Source organism: Epinephelus moara, chromosome 17, assembly GCF_006386435.1.
Source record: "Epinephelus moara isolate mb chromosome 17, YSFRI_EMoa_1.0, whole genome shotgun sequence".
NCBI lineage: Eukaryota > Metazoa > Chordata > Actinopteri > Perciformes > Serranidae > Epinephelus > Epinephelus moara.
This window is the reverse complement of record NC_065522.1, coordinates 18,345,226-18,361,714: the sequence shown is the minus strand read 5'-3', so window position 1 is coordinate 18,361,714 and position 16,489 is coordinate 18,345,226. Positions and strand designations below refer to the sequence as shown.

General features: G+C 43.0%; 2 protein-coding genes across 5 annotated transcripts; one reads left to right on the top strand and one right to left on the bottom strand.

Moving 5' to 3' along the window:
* Positions 1-1,872: 1,872 nt before the first annotated feature.
* gps2 (G protein pathway suppressor 2) lies at positions 1,873-6,474 on the top strand. Of its 3 annotated transcripts, none has more exons than XM_050066909.1 (11): positions 1,873-2,029; positions 2,436-2,553; positions 3,178-3,287; positions 3,418-3,530; positions 3,621-3,700; positions 3,810-3,889; positions 3,981-4,152; positions 4,295-4,378; positions 4,530-4,606; positions 4,794-4,889; positions 5,216-6,474. In XM_050066909.1, exons 2-11 carry the CDS (start codon positions 2,460-2,462, stop codon positions 5,306-5,308), a joined length of 999 nt encoding a protein of 332 aa, XP_049922866.1. In that variant the 5' UTR covers positions 1,873-2,029; positions 2,436-2,459; the 3' UTR covers positions 5,309-6,474. The 3 variants fall into 3 exon arrangements, with proteins under 3 accessions (XP_049922866.1, XP_049922864.1, XP_049922865.1); XM_050066907.1 differs by having other exon boundaries at positions 3,603-3,700; XM_050066908.1 differs by having other exon boundaries at positions 3,418-3,533.
* LOC126403993 (eukaryotic translation initiation factor 5A-1) lies at positions 6,279-13,663 on the bottom strand. 2 transcript variants are annotated; one of them, XM_050066917.1, is made up of 6 exons: positions 13,315-13,663; positions 10,229-10,398; positions 9,715-9,819; positions 8,936-9,067; positions 8,707-8,779; positions 6,279-6,815 (listed from the first exon to the last, which is right to left on the bottom strand). In XM_050066917.1, exons 2-5 carry the CDS (start codon positions 10,394-10,396, stop codon positions 8,717-8,719), a joined length of 468 nt encoding a protein of 155 aa, XP_049922874.1. In that variant the 5' UTR covers positions 10,397-10,398; positions 13,315-13,663; the 3' UTR covers positions 6,279-6,815; positions 8,707-8,716. The 2 variants fall into 2 exon arrangements, with proteins under 2 accessions (XP_049922874.1, XP_049922873.1); XM_050066916.1 differs by having other exon boundaries at positions 10,229-10,401; positions 13,315-13,658.
* Positions 13,664-16,489: the final 2,826 nt, after the last annotated feature.

Genomic DNA, 16,489 nt, shown 5'->3' with positions numbered 1-16,489 from the left:
CTGAACTATCCACAGAGGTATGGACCTAGTGAATCTTTTTTTTTAACTATTATTTTGGACTTCTTTGTGCCTTTATTGAACAGGACAGATTAAGCTGGGCTGGATTCGACCCTGCTGCCGCCGCGGCAACGACATTGCCTTTGTACATGGGATGCCAGCTCTACCCACTGAGCTACTGGGTGCCCTGGACCTATTGATTTAAACCAGTAAAAACCCTGAATACAGCAGTATCACATTACTACTATGGTGGCCAACTCAAGCTTAGCGGCCCTGTCAGGAGCCAGTGCTTGGTTTGTCCATTCTGGGCTACTGTAGAAACGCGGCAGTGCAGCCTGTTCACTATATAAATAGAAACGGCTCATTCTAAGGTAACTAAAACACAAAAAATTTTATTTTTAGGAGATAATCTACAAAAGAAAACAATTCAATCTCTGCCAGTTTATCCCTCTAAATTCTATACACTTAACCTTTAATATTACCTTCATACTAAGGCTCAAATATGTTTTGTTGCTCCAGACAAATTTGTTTTTGGACCAAAAATGCTTCTTTCATAGTAAAGTTTTCCAATCCATGAGATAGACCAGACATTCTCCAGTTTATTACAGAAGATAAATCAAGTCCATTTTACTGTTTTACTGACTTTTTACTGGTAAAAGTCAGAGAAATCAGAAGCACATGTACATGTACAGTATGTCTTTGGCAGAATGAAGAGGACATACAGTATCATTGCAGCATGTCTTTGTGTCCAACATGATTAGATTCAAAGTCTGATGGAAGCTGAACGCTGTGTTCATACATCTACTGAGGCCTCTGGGCACAACTTAAGTGATGTTCTGGAATCATCAGGTCCTTCACATCATACACTCTCCTCCAGGTGACCCAGCCAGGACTGATCTAGTATTGATGGCTACTTTCGACTCCCTTGCTCTCCTCTTTTGAGCCACAGTCATCTTTAAGCCCTCTCTGTCGCTTTGTTAATACTTTCTCTTTCCTCTCTCCCTCGACACTCAAATGGCTGAAGGCTCTGACTAAAGACAGGGCTGAGAATTCCCTGCATCCAACCTCCACTGGGGGACACCTCCCTCTGCATCCAGCCTGCTAACAGTCTCAGACCAGTACTCCCAACAGGCAATGGCCTGCTCGGAGAATTGGAACTGCCTTGCCCACTCAACTTGTGCTCCTCCATCAGTACCGTGCCTCTCCAAGTGCCTTTGGGTAGCAGCTGAGAATGTACTCAAGGCTTCCTTGCTGGGAGCACAGTGGGCACGCTGGTGACTCTGCTTTGCCTCATGTGTGCAGATTTGATGGGCTTAGAGACATCATACACTGGCTGGATAAGAAATTTGATGCGGCTCATCTTTCTCAATCTCAGCCCAGGTCTCTTTCCTCTTGACCCCGTTCTCCCATCTTTTCCAAGCTCCCTGTTGCTTCACTCCCATCAACTTGCAGGTTTTCATCTCCCTCACTGCTGCCCTCACATCCTCCTGTAATGGGCGGCCCCTTTTTGACATAGTTATTTAAGCATTTTGATAAAAAATGTAAGACTTTGGGGGAAAAAATAATCTGTTAGACCACTTGTATATTTTAATGTGATATTTACCCATTAAACTGAATGACTCAATAAAATAAGAAGTGAGTATCCAGATTATTTTTTGAAGAAGACCACGTCAAGATCTGTAAATGTCGGTAATAAACCCTGCTTTTGTGTTTCTGAAACGTTTCGCACATTATATCCACACAATTAAAGCGTCCAAGTAAGACAGGCAGTACGAAAGTTTGAGCTTTCCGACAAAACACAGCAGAAACTACAATTCCCACAATGCAATTCGATGGGGAAAAAGAGCGGACGTTCTCCTTCCTGGAACCGGAAACGAACATTAGCATCCGGGCTGCAAACCGCTCTGTTTATATTTTGAGTATTAAGTTTTGAATTTATGTTATATAGCTGCTCCAGACACAGTCAAGTCGCCTCAAATTGACAACCGGAAGACGGTTAGGTTCTTATTAAACGACCCACACAGCAACAAAAGTAAGATACTTCGTAGTTTATCACTCCGCCACAGTTACTGTTAACGCTCACTGGAACAGATAGCATAAATGCGTACGCTAGTGCTAAGCGGCTTGCTAGCTCCAGTTGTTGAAAAAGAAAACTGTTGCCGCTGGTTTGCATGTCTAAGGTTCACACATATTCGTCTTGTAACATACCACACTCGTTGATGCATTATACCGAAATAGACTGTGAGTAAACAGCAGCTAAAGCTAACAATGCTAACTTAGCTGTTAGCAATAGCAGCTAGGCCTTTAACCGTTATCGTTGTATCTTTGGTCTGTCACCTCAAGTGAGATATGGCCAAGATAATCGACACCATTACATGTACACTGGTTATATCTTGTTATTTTCGTAACTGGTAAACTGAAGATTGTATCTCCACCAGCTGGCCCCTCCACTGCCTGTCACCATGCCCGCCCTGCTGGAGAGACCCAAGCTGTCCAACGCGATGGCCAGAGCCCTCCACAAACACATCATGAGGGAGAGAGAGCGCAAGAGACAAGGTGGGCAGACACTGTGTGTGTGTGTGTTAAAAACTGGCCTAGTGCAAGGACTAAGGACTCTTAGATTGTGCCTCCAGCTCTACAACATCCCCAGCCTCTATTCATTATTCTCCCATATATGCAGCTTTCTCTAGTCACTCAGAAATACTATGATTATGATATATGGTGTGACGGGTGTCATGGATGTCTGTCTGTGTGTAATACTGCAAACAACTCCTCTGCCTAACATATTCACTTCAGGATACTATGGATTTATTATGAATTATAAATGATGGTTACCATAATTGGACTTGGTGCACATAGGGCTGGACTATATTGAGATTATCAGATGACATTTTTGACGCACAGCAAGAGGGTTCCTGGTTCGAACCCCGGGGTGTGGGAGCCCCTCTGTGCAGAGTTTGCATGCTCAGGTTTTCTCCAGGTACTCCAGCTTCCTCCTGCAATCACAATCAAGACATGCAGGTTAACTGGTGACTCTAAATTGTCCGTAGGTGTGAATGTGAGTGTGAATGGTTGTCTGTCTCCATGTGTCAACCCTGTGATAGTCTGGTGACCTGTCCAGGGTGTGTATGGATTTAACTGTGTTTTCCTTTGCTTAACAACGCGATTATAACCTTTCAGAGGAGGAAGAGGTGGATAAAATGATGGAGCAGAAGATGAAAGAGGAGGAAGAGAGGAAGAGGACGAAAGAAATAGAGGAGAGGATGTCTTTGGAGGAAACCAAAGAACAGGTTGGAAACAAATGAAAACATTTTACATGCAATCTGTGTGTGCTTTGGTGTCATACCTTGGGTTGGGACAAATTATATTTGACAATCTGTTATCTTATACTAACATTCCTAACCACAATCTGAACTTCAGGTAATGAAGATGGGCGAAAAACTTCAGGGACTCCAAGAGGAGAAACACCAGCTCTTCTTACAGCTCAAGAAAGTACTTCATGAAGAGGAGAAGAGGCGCAGAAAGGAGCAGAGGTTGTGAGGATGCTGCTGCTTTACAGTACTTTCAATCCAGAAGTTTACTTAGGTATTTTTGATATTCAGTAGCATGTTTTTCCTTTCTAGTGATATCACAACACTGACGTCAGCCAGCTACCAACCCAGCTTGCCCATGCACGCAGGGCAGCACCTCCTCAGCATTCAAGGTGAGGCAGTTTTCAAGTATCAATATGGCGAACCTCACCTGGGCTATCTGGAAGATTGTCTGTTCGATACTAGTAGTAGTGAACTGATCCGTCTCTTTGCCTCTCTCAGGTAGCCCAGTCAGCCACAGTCGACCTGGTGCACTACTTGGAGAACGTAGTAAACAGCTGTTCCCTGCTGCTGTCATTCCAGTGAGTAAAGGGCTGTTTCACTCAAATATCTGTCTAAGATATCTTGTCACAGACCCTATACACTGATCATGTCTCCTGCTATCTTTTTTAGGCACGTCACTATCAGACACCCGGGTTCAGCTCAGGCTCAGCAGAACACGGACAGTTCAGCGGGGGTCAGGGCGTCCATGAGCCCTATGGGGTCGCTCAGGCCCAGCATCCCTCCACATACGCCCCTGGACCATCAGTACCTGTCAGTTTTGCTAGCAGCTCTCAGATCAGAGGTAAAGGACACATGTCTGTTTAAGTGCTAGGGATCACACATCATCACCATTACTGTAGTATAGTGCAAACGGTCTTTCTCTTCAGGTTTTGTAATCTGGATATGGGCTGTTAAAGGCAAAAGTTGCTGTCATTCTTCCACAGGTGCGTCTGCGTTTCAGGCCATGCAGTACCTCCCCCACCAGCAGCCTGGCTACCCTGTCCACAGTCATTTCACCTCCCAACCTGGTCAGTTCGTCTGCTGTTTCAATGCTAGACCCTTCTTATGACTATCAACAGTCAAGTACAACCCAAATAAAAAGTTGAAATCACTTCAATATGGGTTCTGTATTTGATGTAAAGGATTGATTATAAATGGTAACCCCTGTGTCTCGTGCAGGTTACATTCCCGGAGCAGGGATACCCCTTCAGAAGCAGCTGGAACATGCCAACCAACAGTCAGGCTTCACTGATGCAGTAAGAAATGACATATTAACTGAGAATTTTGAGACACTCAATAAAAACTTCTAAAAAGAGGGGATGTGTATTTTTTTTTTTACAATTCTGAAGTCCTACAAATGAGAACATAAACATAAAGGTTTAGGTCATCACTTCCTTATCTGATTACATTTTTTTGTTGCTTCTCTTGTTGATGTTCTGACAGGGTGCTTTGAGGCCGATGCACCCACCAGCCATACATCCTTCTGCTCCAGGACTGCTGCCCACACCGTCAATGGCGGTCCAGATTCCCACTGCAAAGGTGAATCCCAAATCACACACTCTGCTCTTTTCATTAAACCCTTTCATTCATCTTCATCGGACCCTGTAAACCAGTGATAGCTTTCCCTCTGGTGCCACCTTGAGGCCTCCTCCAACAGTTTTGCTTCCTTCAGTGTTGCATTTAAATTATTTACATGTTACTTGTGTTTACAGCTGACCTGTCAAAGTCTCCTCCAACACTTGGATGCACTTCCTCTTGAAGTCAGCCTTTTCATGCTGTCGTCATGTGTATCTGTTCATGATGTACACTCCACTGATTGTGAAAAATACAAGTAATTTCATCATGTTCTGTGTTTCCATCACCAGGCCCCATTCCAGAGCTCTCCCCAGGGCGCTCCTCGCCACGGCTTCCTCCCCCACAGCCAGAGTGGGCAGAGGTTCTACCACCACGGCAAGTAACTCACAGCCACCTTCACCTTCGTCGTCAGTGAGACTTCACAGCTCCACTCAAGATTTCGGGGAACCTTTCAGACGAGCATTGGATCATCTTCTTAAGAAACAAACAAAGTAACTTGTCTGGATGATGCCACATGATTTGTGTTTTAATTTCCTGTACAGTATCTTGTTTTTACGTTAATGAGCGATCAGTGGTCCTCATGGTTACATGCTTCTGTAAACATCCAGCTTTGACTTTTTACATATGATGTTAATTTTTAAAATAGATTATTTTAGCTACACTGTAAAGCCGTTCTGGAGGTGCTCGTGTGTACTGAAGTGTTAATATCTTGTACAAAGCAAGACTGCACGAACCAGAGCTTATTCTTTGTATACTAACATTCAGAATTACGACGTCAGTGAAAGGGATCAGTGTCTCTGTAGTGACTCTGCTCCCTCAAAAGATTAGAGGCAAACTTTCAGCAACACTTAGTTAAATTTAGAGTAGGTGGATTAAATCAACATGTGTCCGCTAAAATCACACGCACACTGATGAACACTACTATAACTGAAATATTTCATGTGTCGCTGGTTTCCATCAGGGTCGGTGACCACAAATGAAGTCTCTGCTGTTTTAAAGCTTTCATGTTGCCAAATAAAACGACAAGCAAACGTCCCAACAGTTTGTGTCATCTTTATTTTTTTTATTTTTTTGGCCATGGAGACATTCTGCACAGTTTGGATTTGCTGTATGAACAGAAAGTAAGGATACCAAACTGCCACAAGTTATCTGCCTCCTGAATCATCGTTAAAAAATCCAGGAGGATGCCAAATTACATCCCACTCATGAGCAGTGTGAAGGCCAGCTCTGAGGACCTCTGCAAAGGGCTTTAGAAGGAGTGGAAGAAGGACTTTTTTTTTTAAACAGAATTTGTTTGAGTTCAAAGCAGGGTTTTGTTTCCTTTTGACAAATCCTCGAGACAGAAAACGAATCGTGGTGTGCCATGTTGGTAACCTTGTTTAATGAGCAACTTTGAGGACAGCAGGGGGGGCTTGTTCAGATCTCCACACAGAAAACACCAAACCTAGTACTCAACCCTGTGGCACACACTGAACAAGCCTCAACAGAAAAATGCAGATGTAAAGTTGAAGCCCTTCGTATAACAGGGGAACATGTAAAAAACAAAACCGTTGTGACATCACCACCTTTCTTTTCCCTGATAGAGCAGCTACTGAATATTCATAACCCTACTCAGTCATTAGCGAGACCTTCATCCACACCTCTGACCTTTTTATATTTACATCTGTTCGCCCAGACTCAGATGTGTGCACGTACATAGAGAATGTTTGTTTACCGTTTCCAATTATTTATTAAAGTTCTAATTGGACCCAAAGGAGGGTCAGAAAACAGAGTGAGGGAGAGAGAGAGTATGAAAAACAAAGACGAAAAGAAAGAAAAAAGAGGGAGGATAGCATTGACGAGGCAATATCCCCTCCTTTTTCCCCCAGGTCCAGTGCATCTCGTTTGCCCCTGAAACAGAAATTACAAAGAGGGGGGAGGAATGAGAGGAAAGAGGAAAGAAAAGTCAGAGGAGGAAGGTGTTCAAGACAAAAAAAAAAAAAAATAAACACATGAGAAATATTCTTTTTTAATGAGACAGTGTTTTAACTAGCCTCTGCAGAGGGAACATTGCACAACTGACAGTTTGGACACTTTATTCTACAGCCCACAGTTTGCAGGAGAGAAGAGTGCGGGAAAGAAAGTGCATGAAACAGTTTGACCCAACAATTACAACAATGCTACGAGCTGTTTCTTTACAGGAAGCAACTGGCTAGATCAGGCTGTAAAATGAAGTGCAACCCACAGAAAACAAAACAAAAAAAACCCATACAACTTTGCTTCAAAAATACAATATGAACCATAAGCTTTCATTTATATTTGATAGTGCTACGTATAAATGATACACATGCTCGTAATAGTGTTAACATAAGACAGGAAGTACATGAAGGGGTAGGCAAATCCACAGTAGCTCTTCTTACAGGCGTCAGTACACTCCTCAAATTAGTTACATTTCATCAATTAGAAATATGTCCAGTTTAAACAAATATATACACACAAAAAAATGTTATGCAGTAATGTGGAAAAACATGGATGTTTCCAGTAGAGTGGATATGCATATCATTTTAAATTATGTTGTCATTGTTTCTATATACCAAAGGCAGTAGGCGATTTGGTGACCCTGGGTGTGGACCGTGGATTCGTTTAGATATCGGATGCCAAGATGGCGCCTATTCATTCCAATGGAGTTGCTCACCTGGCACATACGCCAAAAAAGTTTTCTAGCTTCCGGGTTTACTTCTGGAATATGTGGCCCACTGAATATGTGCAGTGGTATTTCTTGGCTCATGGATTTTACATTATGATGACATCACAGATTTTTAAATCGCTTTTCTCGTCTCCAGGGTAGTTTTACAAATATGAAACCACCATGGCTCAAAAATTCAGAATAGAAAGATTCATAATTGCCCTTGTGTGTAGTTCGAGGTGCCCTATCAGTAGTTTTAAAGATGTGTCTTTTGTAATGGTGGTCTATGGGGAAAATGGTTTTTGGGCTGCAATACTGCGAGTGACCACTAGAGAAACATTGCTGCAAGGCTAATTGGCATTCCTAGGGGTCTGGTTCGGACCCAGACCTATAACTGATGATTTATTAGAAATAATTAAATTTCTATTTCGACACGTGATGCATTTGTAGCACTTGTTTAGCGACCAGGAAACTCACAGACCTTGTGTTGCGTTGCTTGCGTTAAATCATCTCGCGTGATACTACTTAGCCAATTAAATCTGTCGGAGAAGAGAGACAAGTTGGAGAATTGGGGGCATCAGAGAAAAGTCATTTCACATGGCAGGTTCCAATTAAACCGGAGAAGTCAGCAAAAATGGAACTGAAGGCACAGAAATTAAATATTTTCTATCAGTCAATCAATTTGTAGCTCACATGCAATCATACAACTCCAGTGAAATGGCGCTGAGGGTGGGGTGAAGGGGTGGAGCAGCTGGAGCCCGTCCCCTTGCTAATAATCAACAAACCGCCTACTGACCAGAGGTAAAAATCTAAGCATCAAATCTCGGCCTCGGATCTCGTCGACTGGAGTTGCCTTCCCCTTGGTCCAATGATGAACAGGAAACTGTACATGTACATGACATCACACGCACTTGCACTGGCATGGCACATGCTTGTGGCTTGTGGTGTAATACCCAAACACACGCACGCATACATAATTTTACATAGCACACACACACACACGCACACGCACACACGCGCGCACGCACTCCTCTTCAGGCAGGCTGGGGTCAGGCGGTAGTTGGGGGGGGGTGAGAGGACAGCTGCGTGTCGATACAGCTGTGGCTCTGTATTTACCTGCAGTGGCTTATTTACCCAAGGCTTTGATGCCAATTGCAGCTTCTTCATCCATTGCATTTAGAACAGTGATCTGAAAGAGCACACAGATTAGATTCTATGTTAAATGTGTCTTCCTACTTACTTCACTTTACTGTGTTCACAGGGTTTCGTGATGCTCTCCACATCACATCACCGTGAAAGTTTCAGAACAGTAGGAAAGAGTGTGAGGCGAAATGAGAGCACTGACCAGGATCTCCTCTCCGGCTTCGTGCTTGCTCTCTATCTCTTTGCCCAGGTCTCCCTCGGGAATCTTCAGGTCCTCTCTCACCTCCCCGCTGTCCTGGAGCAGGGACAGGTAGCCATCTTGGATCCCAATCAGCTGGGGAGAAACAGGACAAACAGAAAAGAGCGATTAGATACAGGCAGGCGTTTCTGAACTACTGAACTAACAGGTGGAGGTATGCTTGTGATTCATACGTTTTTAATGTAGCACATAAAGTTCAATTCATGCACAAACAGTAGCTAAGTTCAGCCAGTGGAGATCTGATCAATTTTGGCAAAGCTAAACCCACATATGATGCTCTCTTCATGCGCGTGTGTTTCGAGCAGTCATTTAAGGATTTATACCCTGTGATTTCAAACAATTACCAGCATGTTCCTCTAACATTTACACCACTTGTTTCTCTTTGAATGAAATCCTTAGATGACTAATAATCACGAGGCTTTCTCAAATAATCATACAACTGTTAACTGTCCCCTAGCAGCCATGTAGAATTATCTCGGCAAGTCTCATGCTTATTAAAGCATATTTGTGTTTATTACTGTGATATCTGATACGTGACTATTCACTCCCCTCAGGCGAAACATTACAAAACTCACTCATCAGCTCATAATATCTTACTGACTAAGAGGAGGCAGCCCTAGTTATCTGCCAAGTGGACTTTTGCATAGCAAGTACAGCATTTGTTCTGAGTGCTAGTGAGGGACAGACTCAGGTAGAACTGTATTTTAACAATATACTCTCACCTGGTAGTCCATTCTCTTGATGTTGGGGACGTCCATGTTGTGGGTGGAGGGACAGATGTCTTCATATTTCTTTCCAGAGAAGATGTCGATCCCGACCAGGTGAACCTGCACAAGCAGAAAACACACAGAGAGGATGAACCAGCTTTCTAAATGAGGTGTATCCCTACACAAAATGTCTACTTTAGAGAAAAAGGTATAACATATTCAATGCCCAATGTGTGAAGCAGGTACTTGAGTTACCTTTAAAAATGGAATTTGGCTATGAATAAGTAAGTGTATCACATTTAAACATAATTTATAATTGTAACCCAGCAGGGACACATTATTGTTGTTGCACAGAGTGGAAGTGTCCATTAATGTGCATTAATATTCATGACTGTGAACTTGTGTTTATTCCAGAGATAAATGGGTAGCAGAGTGATCATTCACTGACACTTTCCCTCCAGTAACCCTTACGTAAGACTTGTTTCAAACACGCACTATATGTTTATCAAAGAGAGAAAGATTTACTGACCTTAGCGTGGCCGTGCTTGCCAGTCTTGGAGGTGGACATCTCAACGATCTTGCAGGGTCGGCCTTTCAGCACAACAAAGCCATTTTTACGCAGAGCAGAGCACTGCATGGGGTAGGTGGCGGATGCCCCGGCATCACCTGTCTGGAAGTCCAGCTCTGCATCTGCCATGCCTGCTGTGGAGGCCAACACACAGGATGTAGGCGTTAAAATACCTGTTCATAACTGATTCAGCAAAATGATAGCAGGCACATTTACCATCAAGACTAGGCGGTGTATTGATTTTGGATTATGACACATTAGACCCCTGGACACAGATATGCAAAGGGCCCCTTCACCTCTCCTACGCACTACACACAGACTTTAAGGTGGTTTGTCTTTTTTTGATGTTGTTTTGCATCTCTTTGTAGTCGTTAAACATCTCTCTTTGTTTTTTTGTCTCTACGTGATAATTTTGGATCTCTCTGATGTAACTTTTTTGTCTTTGTTCAGTTGTTTTGTGTCTCTCTGGTGTAATTTTGTGTCTTTTTTCACTCATTTTGTGTCTCTTTGTGCTAATTTTGTGTCTTTTTTCACTCATTTTGTGTCTCTTTGTGCTAATTTTGTGACTATTTAAAGTGATTTTGTCTCTTTTTTCACTTGTTTTATGCCCCTTTGTGGTAATTTTGTGTCTCAAGTATAATTTTTTGTCTTTTTGTGATACTTTTGTGACTCTTAAAAGTAATTTTGTGTCTTTTATCAATCGTTTTGTGTCTTTCTGTGGTAATTTTGTGACTATTTGAAGTGATTCTGTGTCTTTTATCAATCGTTTTGTGTCTTCCTGTGGTAATTTTGTGACTATTTGAAGTGATTTTGTGTCTTTTTTCAGTCGTTTTGCTTCTCTTTGTGGTCTTTTGTGTCCCTCTCTGACCATTATGAGTCTCTCCCTTGTCTGTACATCTTCATATGAGTGATATTTTGCAGGTGAGGGCCAGGTGCACATGTGATGCAATGTTATGAGTGAAAAGAGTGCTTCATGCCTTTACTAAGACTGGATTAATGGTTGAAATTTGTTGATACTAATGTGGATTTGATACCAAAACAACAGTTTTCCATTCCGTTTTTTGATAACTATGAACATGTTTTTTCACGAAACAAAAGGGGCCAAAGTTCTCAAACATTAAATGTTGCAAAATTATAATTTCAAACAATAAATATAATTGATTAAAGGATAAAAATATGACCAGATGTTCAAAACCAGCTTTCAGTACTTGACAGTTTTATATACACTGTGCTGTGTGTATTAAATCTGATTGCAAAGCCACACTGAAAATACTGTCAAACATATTGTAATATTTTATCTTCTTACACTATTTATTCAGGCTGATATAACTATTTACTTTCAGGTCAGACTCAACTAATCGTGGTGCACACACTGGATCTATATTTATATATCCAAGCATAAGTATTATACAAATTAGACGACTGGCTCTCAACCTTCTTCATGTCAAAGACCACTAAATTGATACACACGTGTTTCAGGGACCTCCATTTGGAGAGATTTTGGTCATTATAAATGATTAAGACCAGACTTCTATAGTTACAGTCAGCCACAGTTATGGAGACAAGTGTGGAGGAAGTGAAACCTTTGATCAGAGTACTCATTATTATGACTCCTACTGGCATTGGGATAACTTCTAGTGAATTTAATAATTAAAATAAACTACTCCCCATTTTTCTAGGGACCCGCTGTGACTCCCTCAATGACCCCAGTGTGGAGGGGTGTGACCTCTGGTTGAGGACCACTGTCACTCAGTTCCATATGGTGAATATGTGTCAGTCTCTCAGCAGAACAACATGTACAGTGAATGGGGAGTTGGCTGGTGGCACCAATTAAAACATGTGGGTGCAGAGGAAGTGACACTTTAATTCAACGCTCAGCACCGGGCAGAGCTAAATTAAGCAACAGAAACATGGCACCTGTTAGCAGCACCATGCACAGCCCTACTGTACAAAAAAATAAAATAAATTAAAACAAATGAAAGGTTAGAAGAGGAGCTGCAATTTTTCAAACATCAATGTACGTGGCAAACTGTGAGTCATTCACCAAACTTTTTGGGATGTGGCACCATGAGCTGCCTGTCACGAGTACAATACATGACAGTTGGTGACAAAAGGTTTGTCGACTAACTTAAAAAATATTTTAATAAAAGTATATGCTACAGAAGATAAGGGCTGCACTGCTTAATTAACGTCAGAGTGGCTTCTGACCGGGTGAAACGTTAAACCGGAGCCGCTAATCCGCCCTCATGACCCATAAATCAAATTTCAACCAGGGATCCCCGGACTCCTTTAACCACCTCTCCTGCTGTAAACTCAACATATGGTGTTAAATAATGTGGCAGTGTGTCCCCTTATGGAGGCATGTTAGTTGTCTGCAGTGTTGGGGAGGATAGCGGAGGGTGGCTGCGGCCTAGTGCGCGCAGAGCGTGCCACTGCCCGCCGTCGGTAACGTGCAACGGTCGGTGTCCCCGCAGCATCCATGCGCACTGACTGACTGCACTCGGGCCGCGGCCTTTATTATAAAGAGGCAAAATGTCCACCTTACAGCTACTCAAGCCTGTCGTGACATTAACGAGGAGCCCCCGTGATTTTTAGAAGCCCAGCCTGTCCGGTAACACGCCCACAGACACGGACACTGATTGACTTCTGGCCCGCTGGTGTACAGTAATGACTAAGCTAATACTCATGATGGCTACGGCCAGTTTAACCACAGTGTGTGTTGAGTTGGAGCCGGTGGCATGTGTGTGAAAGCAACACAAGTCGCTTTAAATGTCAATTTCAGCCAACTCTTGCCACATTTTTAAAGTTTAAACAATTAAAGAGGCGCGTATTTTCCCGCTTTAGCTAACATGTCACTGAGGCAGCCGTTAGGATGCGAGAAGTTAGCTAGCAAGTCGTGCTTTAGCAGAAACAGCCGTTGGTGCGACTTGATGGGGGCGTTTAAAGGGAATATGTCGCCTTCACACACACACACATGTGCATAGGATAACTCGTCTGCTCAGGCGCAAACACGCCCCGTCCATTGGATGTGTTGATAAGGAACTTACCCTGGTGATAATAGCTCTTCTCTCGTCTTGTGTATCAGCCGTTCTTCCCTTGTGAGTCCTCCTCCTCTTTGCCTCCCTGTATCCGTGCTCGTCTGGCCGGGGTCTGTCTCCTCCTCGGTGGCTCGTTTGCGACGTCGCTCCCTTTTTTTTTCGTACCCTTTGGCTGTCTCCTTTTATTCCTCTTTCATTCCTGTGTCCTCTCTGCTCCCCCTGCTCTGTAGTCCAGGTTGCGGGTCACCTCGTGAAGAGGCACACGGACCGTTAGAGTCAGCCGCCGGGCCGAGAAGAAGCAGAGCCCTGGACCCCGCTGTGTCAGAGCTGTCTGTAGCCTGCACTCCACCTTCTCTGTCTCTCCCTCATCCAGCTCCTCACCACTGTCACAGCCTCACTGTAATACACACACACCACTTCCCCTTGATACTGTCACAATAAAATCCCTCCATCAGCAACAGTCCTTATGACAGTGTTACTGTAGAGTCATTATAAAAAACATGATAATAATAAGAGGAAGAAGAACGAGAAGGAAAAGAAACCTCAAGGTCAACTTACCAGCTTTTTCCTGCACTTTCAGCTGCATCTCATGGTTTTCATCCCAGGATGGAGTTTGCACCGTTGTCATGGAGACCAGGTTGTCATCACATAATGTAAGCTTGCAAAGTCAGTGGTTTGTTACACTGCACTCGGGCATTGTTCTCACACTAAAGAAATTCTGGAGGGACTTTTTCATGAACCATATGTCTGAAGACCTGTTGGAGGTCGCAAGGTGCTGGAGCCTATCCCAGCTGTCATTGGGTGAGAGACAGGGTACACCCTGGACAGGTCGCCAGACTATCACAGGGCTGACACAGAGACAGACAATCACGCTCACATTCACACCTACGGACAATTTAGAGTCACCAATTAACCTGCATGTCTTTGGACTGTGGGAGGAAGCCGGAGTACCTAGAGAAAACCCACTCTGACACGGGGAGAACATGCAAACTCCGCACAGAAGGGCTCCAGAATAGGTTTCAAGATTAGTGACAATGATAATCACTACAGAAAATTCCTACCTTTGTTATGTAACTTAAAAAGACGAGCATCAGACATTGTTTGCCTCTTTTTAGGTGGCAGGATTGAAAATTAGTCCTCTTAAATATCTGTTGTGCTAAAGTGGGAGAACGATTACATACAGGCAGCATGGTGGTGCAGTGGTTAGCATTGTCACCTCACAACAGTTCGAACACAGCCCCTCTGTGCGGAGCCTACATGTTCTCCCTGTCTCAGTGTGGGTTGTCTCTGGGTACTCCAGCTTCCTCCCACAGTCCAAACACATGCAGGCTAGGTCAATTGGTGACTCTAAATTTCCCATGGGTGTGAATGATTGTCTGTCGCTATACCTCGGTTTCCACCAAGCAGTACGGTGCCGTACTCACACATGGAGACAGACAACCATTCACACTCACATTCACACCTACGGGTAATTTAGAGTCACCAATTAACCTGCATGTCTTTGGACTGTGGGAGGAAGCCGGAGTACCTGGAGAAAATACACATGTTCTACTGTAAATACTGACAGAGACGTCCCCTGTGTCCCCCTGAAATCTACACCTATTTTAAGAATATAGAAGATAAATTGCATTAGACACTGTATTTCAGTTAAATGTGTGCAGTGTATTCAGAATGTAGAGTAGAGCCTGACTGATACTGTGTTGTCAGCCAATTTATAATCATGCCAATAACTAAAATGTGAAATAAACTTTCCAGTATTTATTCCGTCCCATTGCTGACATGCTCACACACTCTTACATTGAAGGTGCATTTAAAACTTTTCCGGTCCTCTCCTGGCTGACTGAGAGCGGCTTGATGCTGCTCATCCAAATGCACATGAAATAAACCTCGGCAATTTGGCATGCTCTGCGCATGCGCGGCATTTCATTCTAGTGCAGCATGGACCACTGGGCTTCTCCTGAGTTACTTACCTCGCATGGAGCTCTCACTGTAGGCGCAACGGCAAATGTATGCGTTAATAGCCACGTATTTTACGTACATATCTTAAAGGTTTATATAGTCTAATGATTAAAAAAGTTATTTATATTAGTTTGCTTTCCAAAATAAAAGTGGCAAGCTGAGTTTTGCTGCTATATGTCTGGTGCATAGTGACTCCAGTGCCTTTACTTGCATGTAAAGTAAAACATATCTCACCCAGATGCAGTGACTGAAAGTACAACGCTACATCAGGGTGTGTTTAACAGAGTTTCCTCTGTTAAACAGACTATCAGTAAGCAGGATCTAAGTATTTTTCCTTACAATATACCCTGCACTTTCTGAATCCACAGTGGCAGTGCTGCCATCCCGTCAGCTCCTCTCACTGGCTGTAATTCCCTCAGTCTTTTTCTATCCACAGGCGCATGGCTTCTGTGCACAGCGAATGGTTTCGTTGAACTTGGCAGTTCTCAGAGCTGCTGGGTTAAATTTAGTGCTGTGAAACTGGAGTCCTTTGACCTATGTGTGCTCAGGGCTGCAGTTAAAGGCATATAAACCCAAAATGAAAATTCAGTTATTGCTATTTTAATCCAGTGTCAAATGAAACTTCACAAAGGTTGATGTAGCCCTTAGAGCATAACAGCATTTGCAAGCTGAAATGGGGCAAGCTGATGAGTATGGTCTCTCGTTACTCTGCAGTGTAACACAGCATTATTACAATAGTAGGATTACTTTGTACATAACAAGTACATGTTTGTCTCACTAATAATAGGTTAGCTCATCATACGTAATACTGAAATGAAATCTATCTCCATGCATCATCATCATCATCACTGACACACTCAATGCATCATGTTGCAGCAAGTCTTTCTCTCCCCCTACTGGCCAAGAAAAACACTTGTCAGAAGAACCCATTCAACAAGTTCATGGTCAATTGGTTATGGTATCTCTTTGGCAAAACCTCATAAAAAGGTCAATAAAATGTCTGCCAAATACCCACAAAAAATGTTTCAGATGCTCTTTAAACGCTCCTGCATGATAAGCCTATTAAGTAGCATCACAACCTGCAGGGATCTTTATAAAGAAAACACTCATTGTGTATGACACACATTTATCCCCTTGAATGATGCAAAATAATGAACAGAGAAAAACAAGACAATCTACTGGATACGTCCTCACGAACTTAAATCTCATCTTACGTTATAATGCC

What these genes read in the sequence shown, in the direction of transcription:
- gps2 (XM_050066907.1), top strand. Translation starts at nt 2,460, where the DNA reads ATGCCCGCCCTGCTGGAGAGACCCAAGCTGTCCAACGCGATGGCCAGA. An exon ending in AGGCGCAGAAAGGAGCAGAG is followed by an intron (nt 3,531 to 3,602) that starts GTTGTGAGGATG and finishes GATATTCAGTAG; the next exon opens with CATGTTTTTCCTTTCTAGTG. An exon ending in TAGCAGCTCTCAGATCAGAG is followed by an intron (nt 4,153 to 4,294) that starts GTAAAGGACACA and finishes ATTCTTCCACAG; the next exon opens with GTGCGTCTGCGTTTCAGGCC.
- LOC126403993 (XM_050066917.1), bottom strand. Translation starts at nt 10,396, where the DNA reads ATGGCAGATGCAGAGCTGGACTTCCAGACAGGTGATGCCGGGGCATCC. An exon ending in GCAAGCACGGCCACGCTAAG is followed by an intron (nt 9,820 to 10,228) that starts GTCAGTAAATCT and finishes CTGCTTGTGCAG; the next exon opens with GTTCACCTGGTCGGGATCGA. An exon ending in AAGCCGGAGAGGAGATCCTG is followed by an intron (nt 8,780 to 8,935) that starts GTCAGTGCTCTC and finishes GTGCTCTTTCAG; the next exon opens with ATCACTGTTCTAAATGCAAT.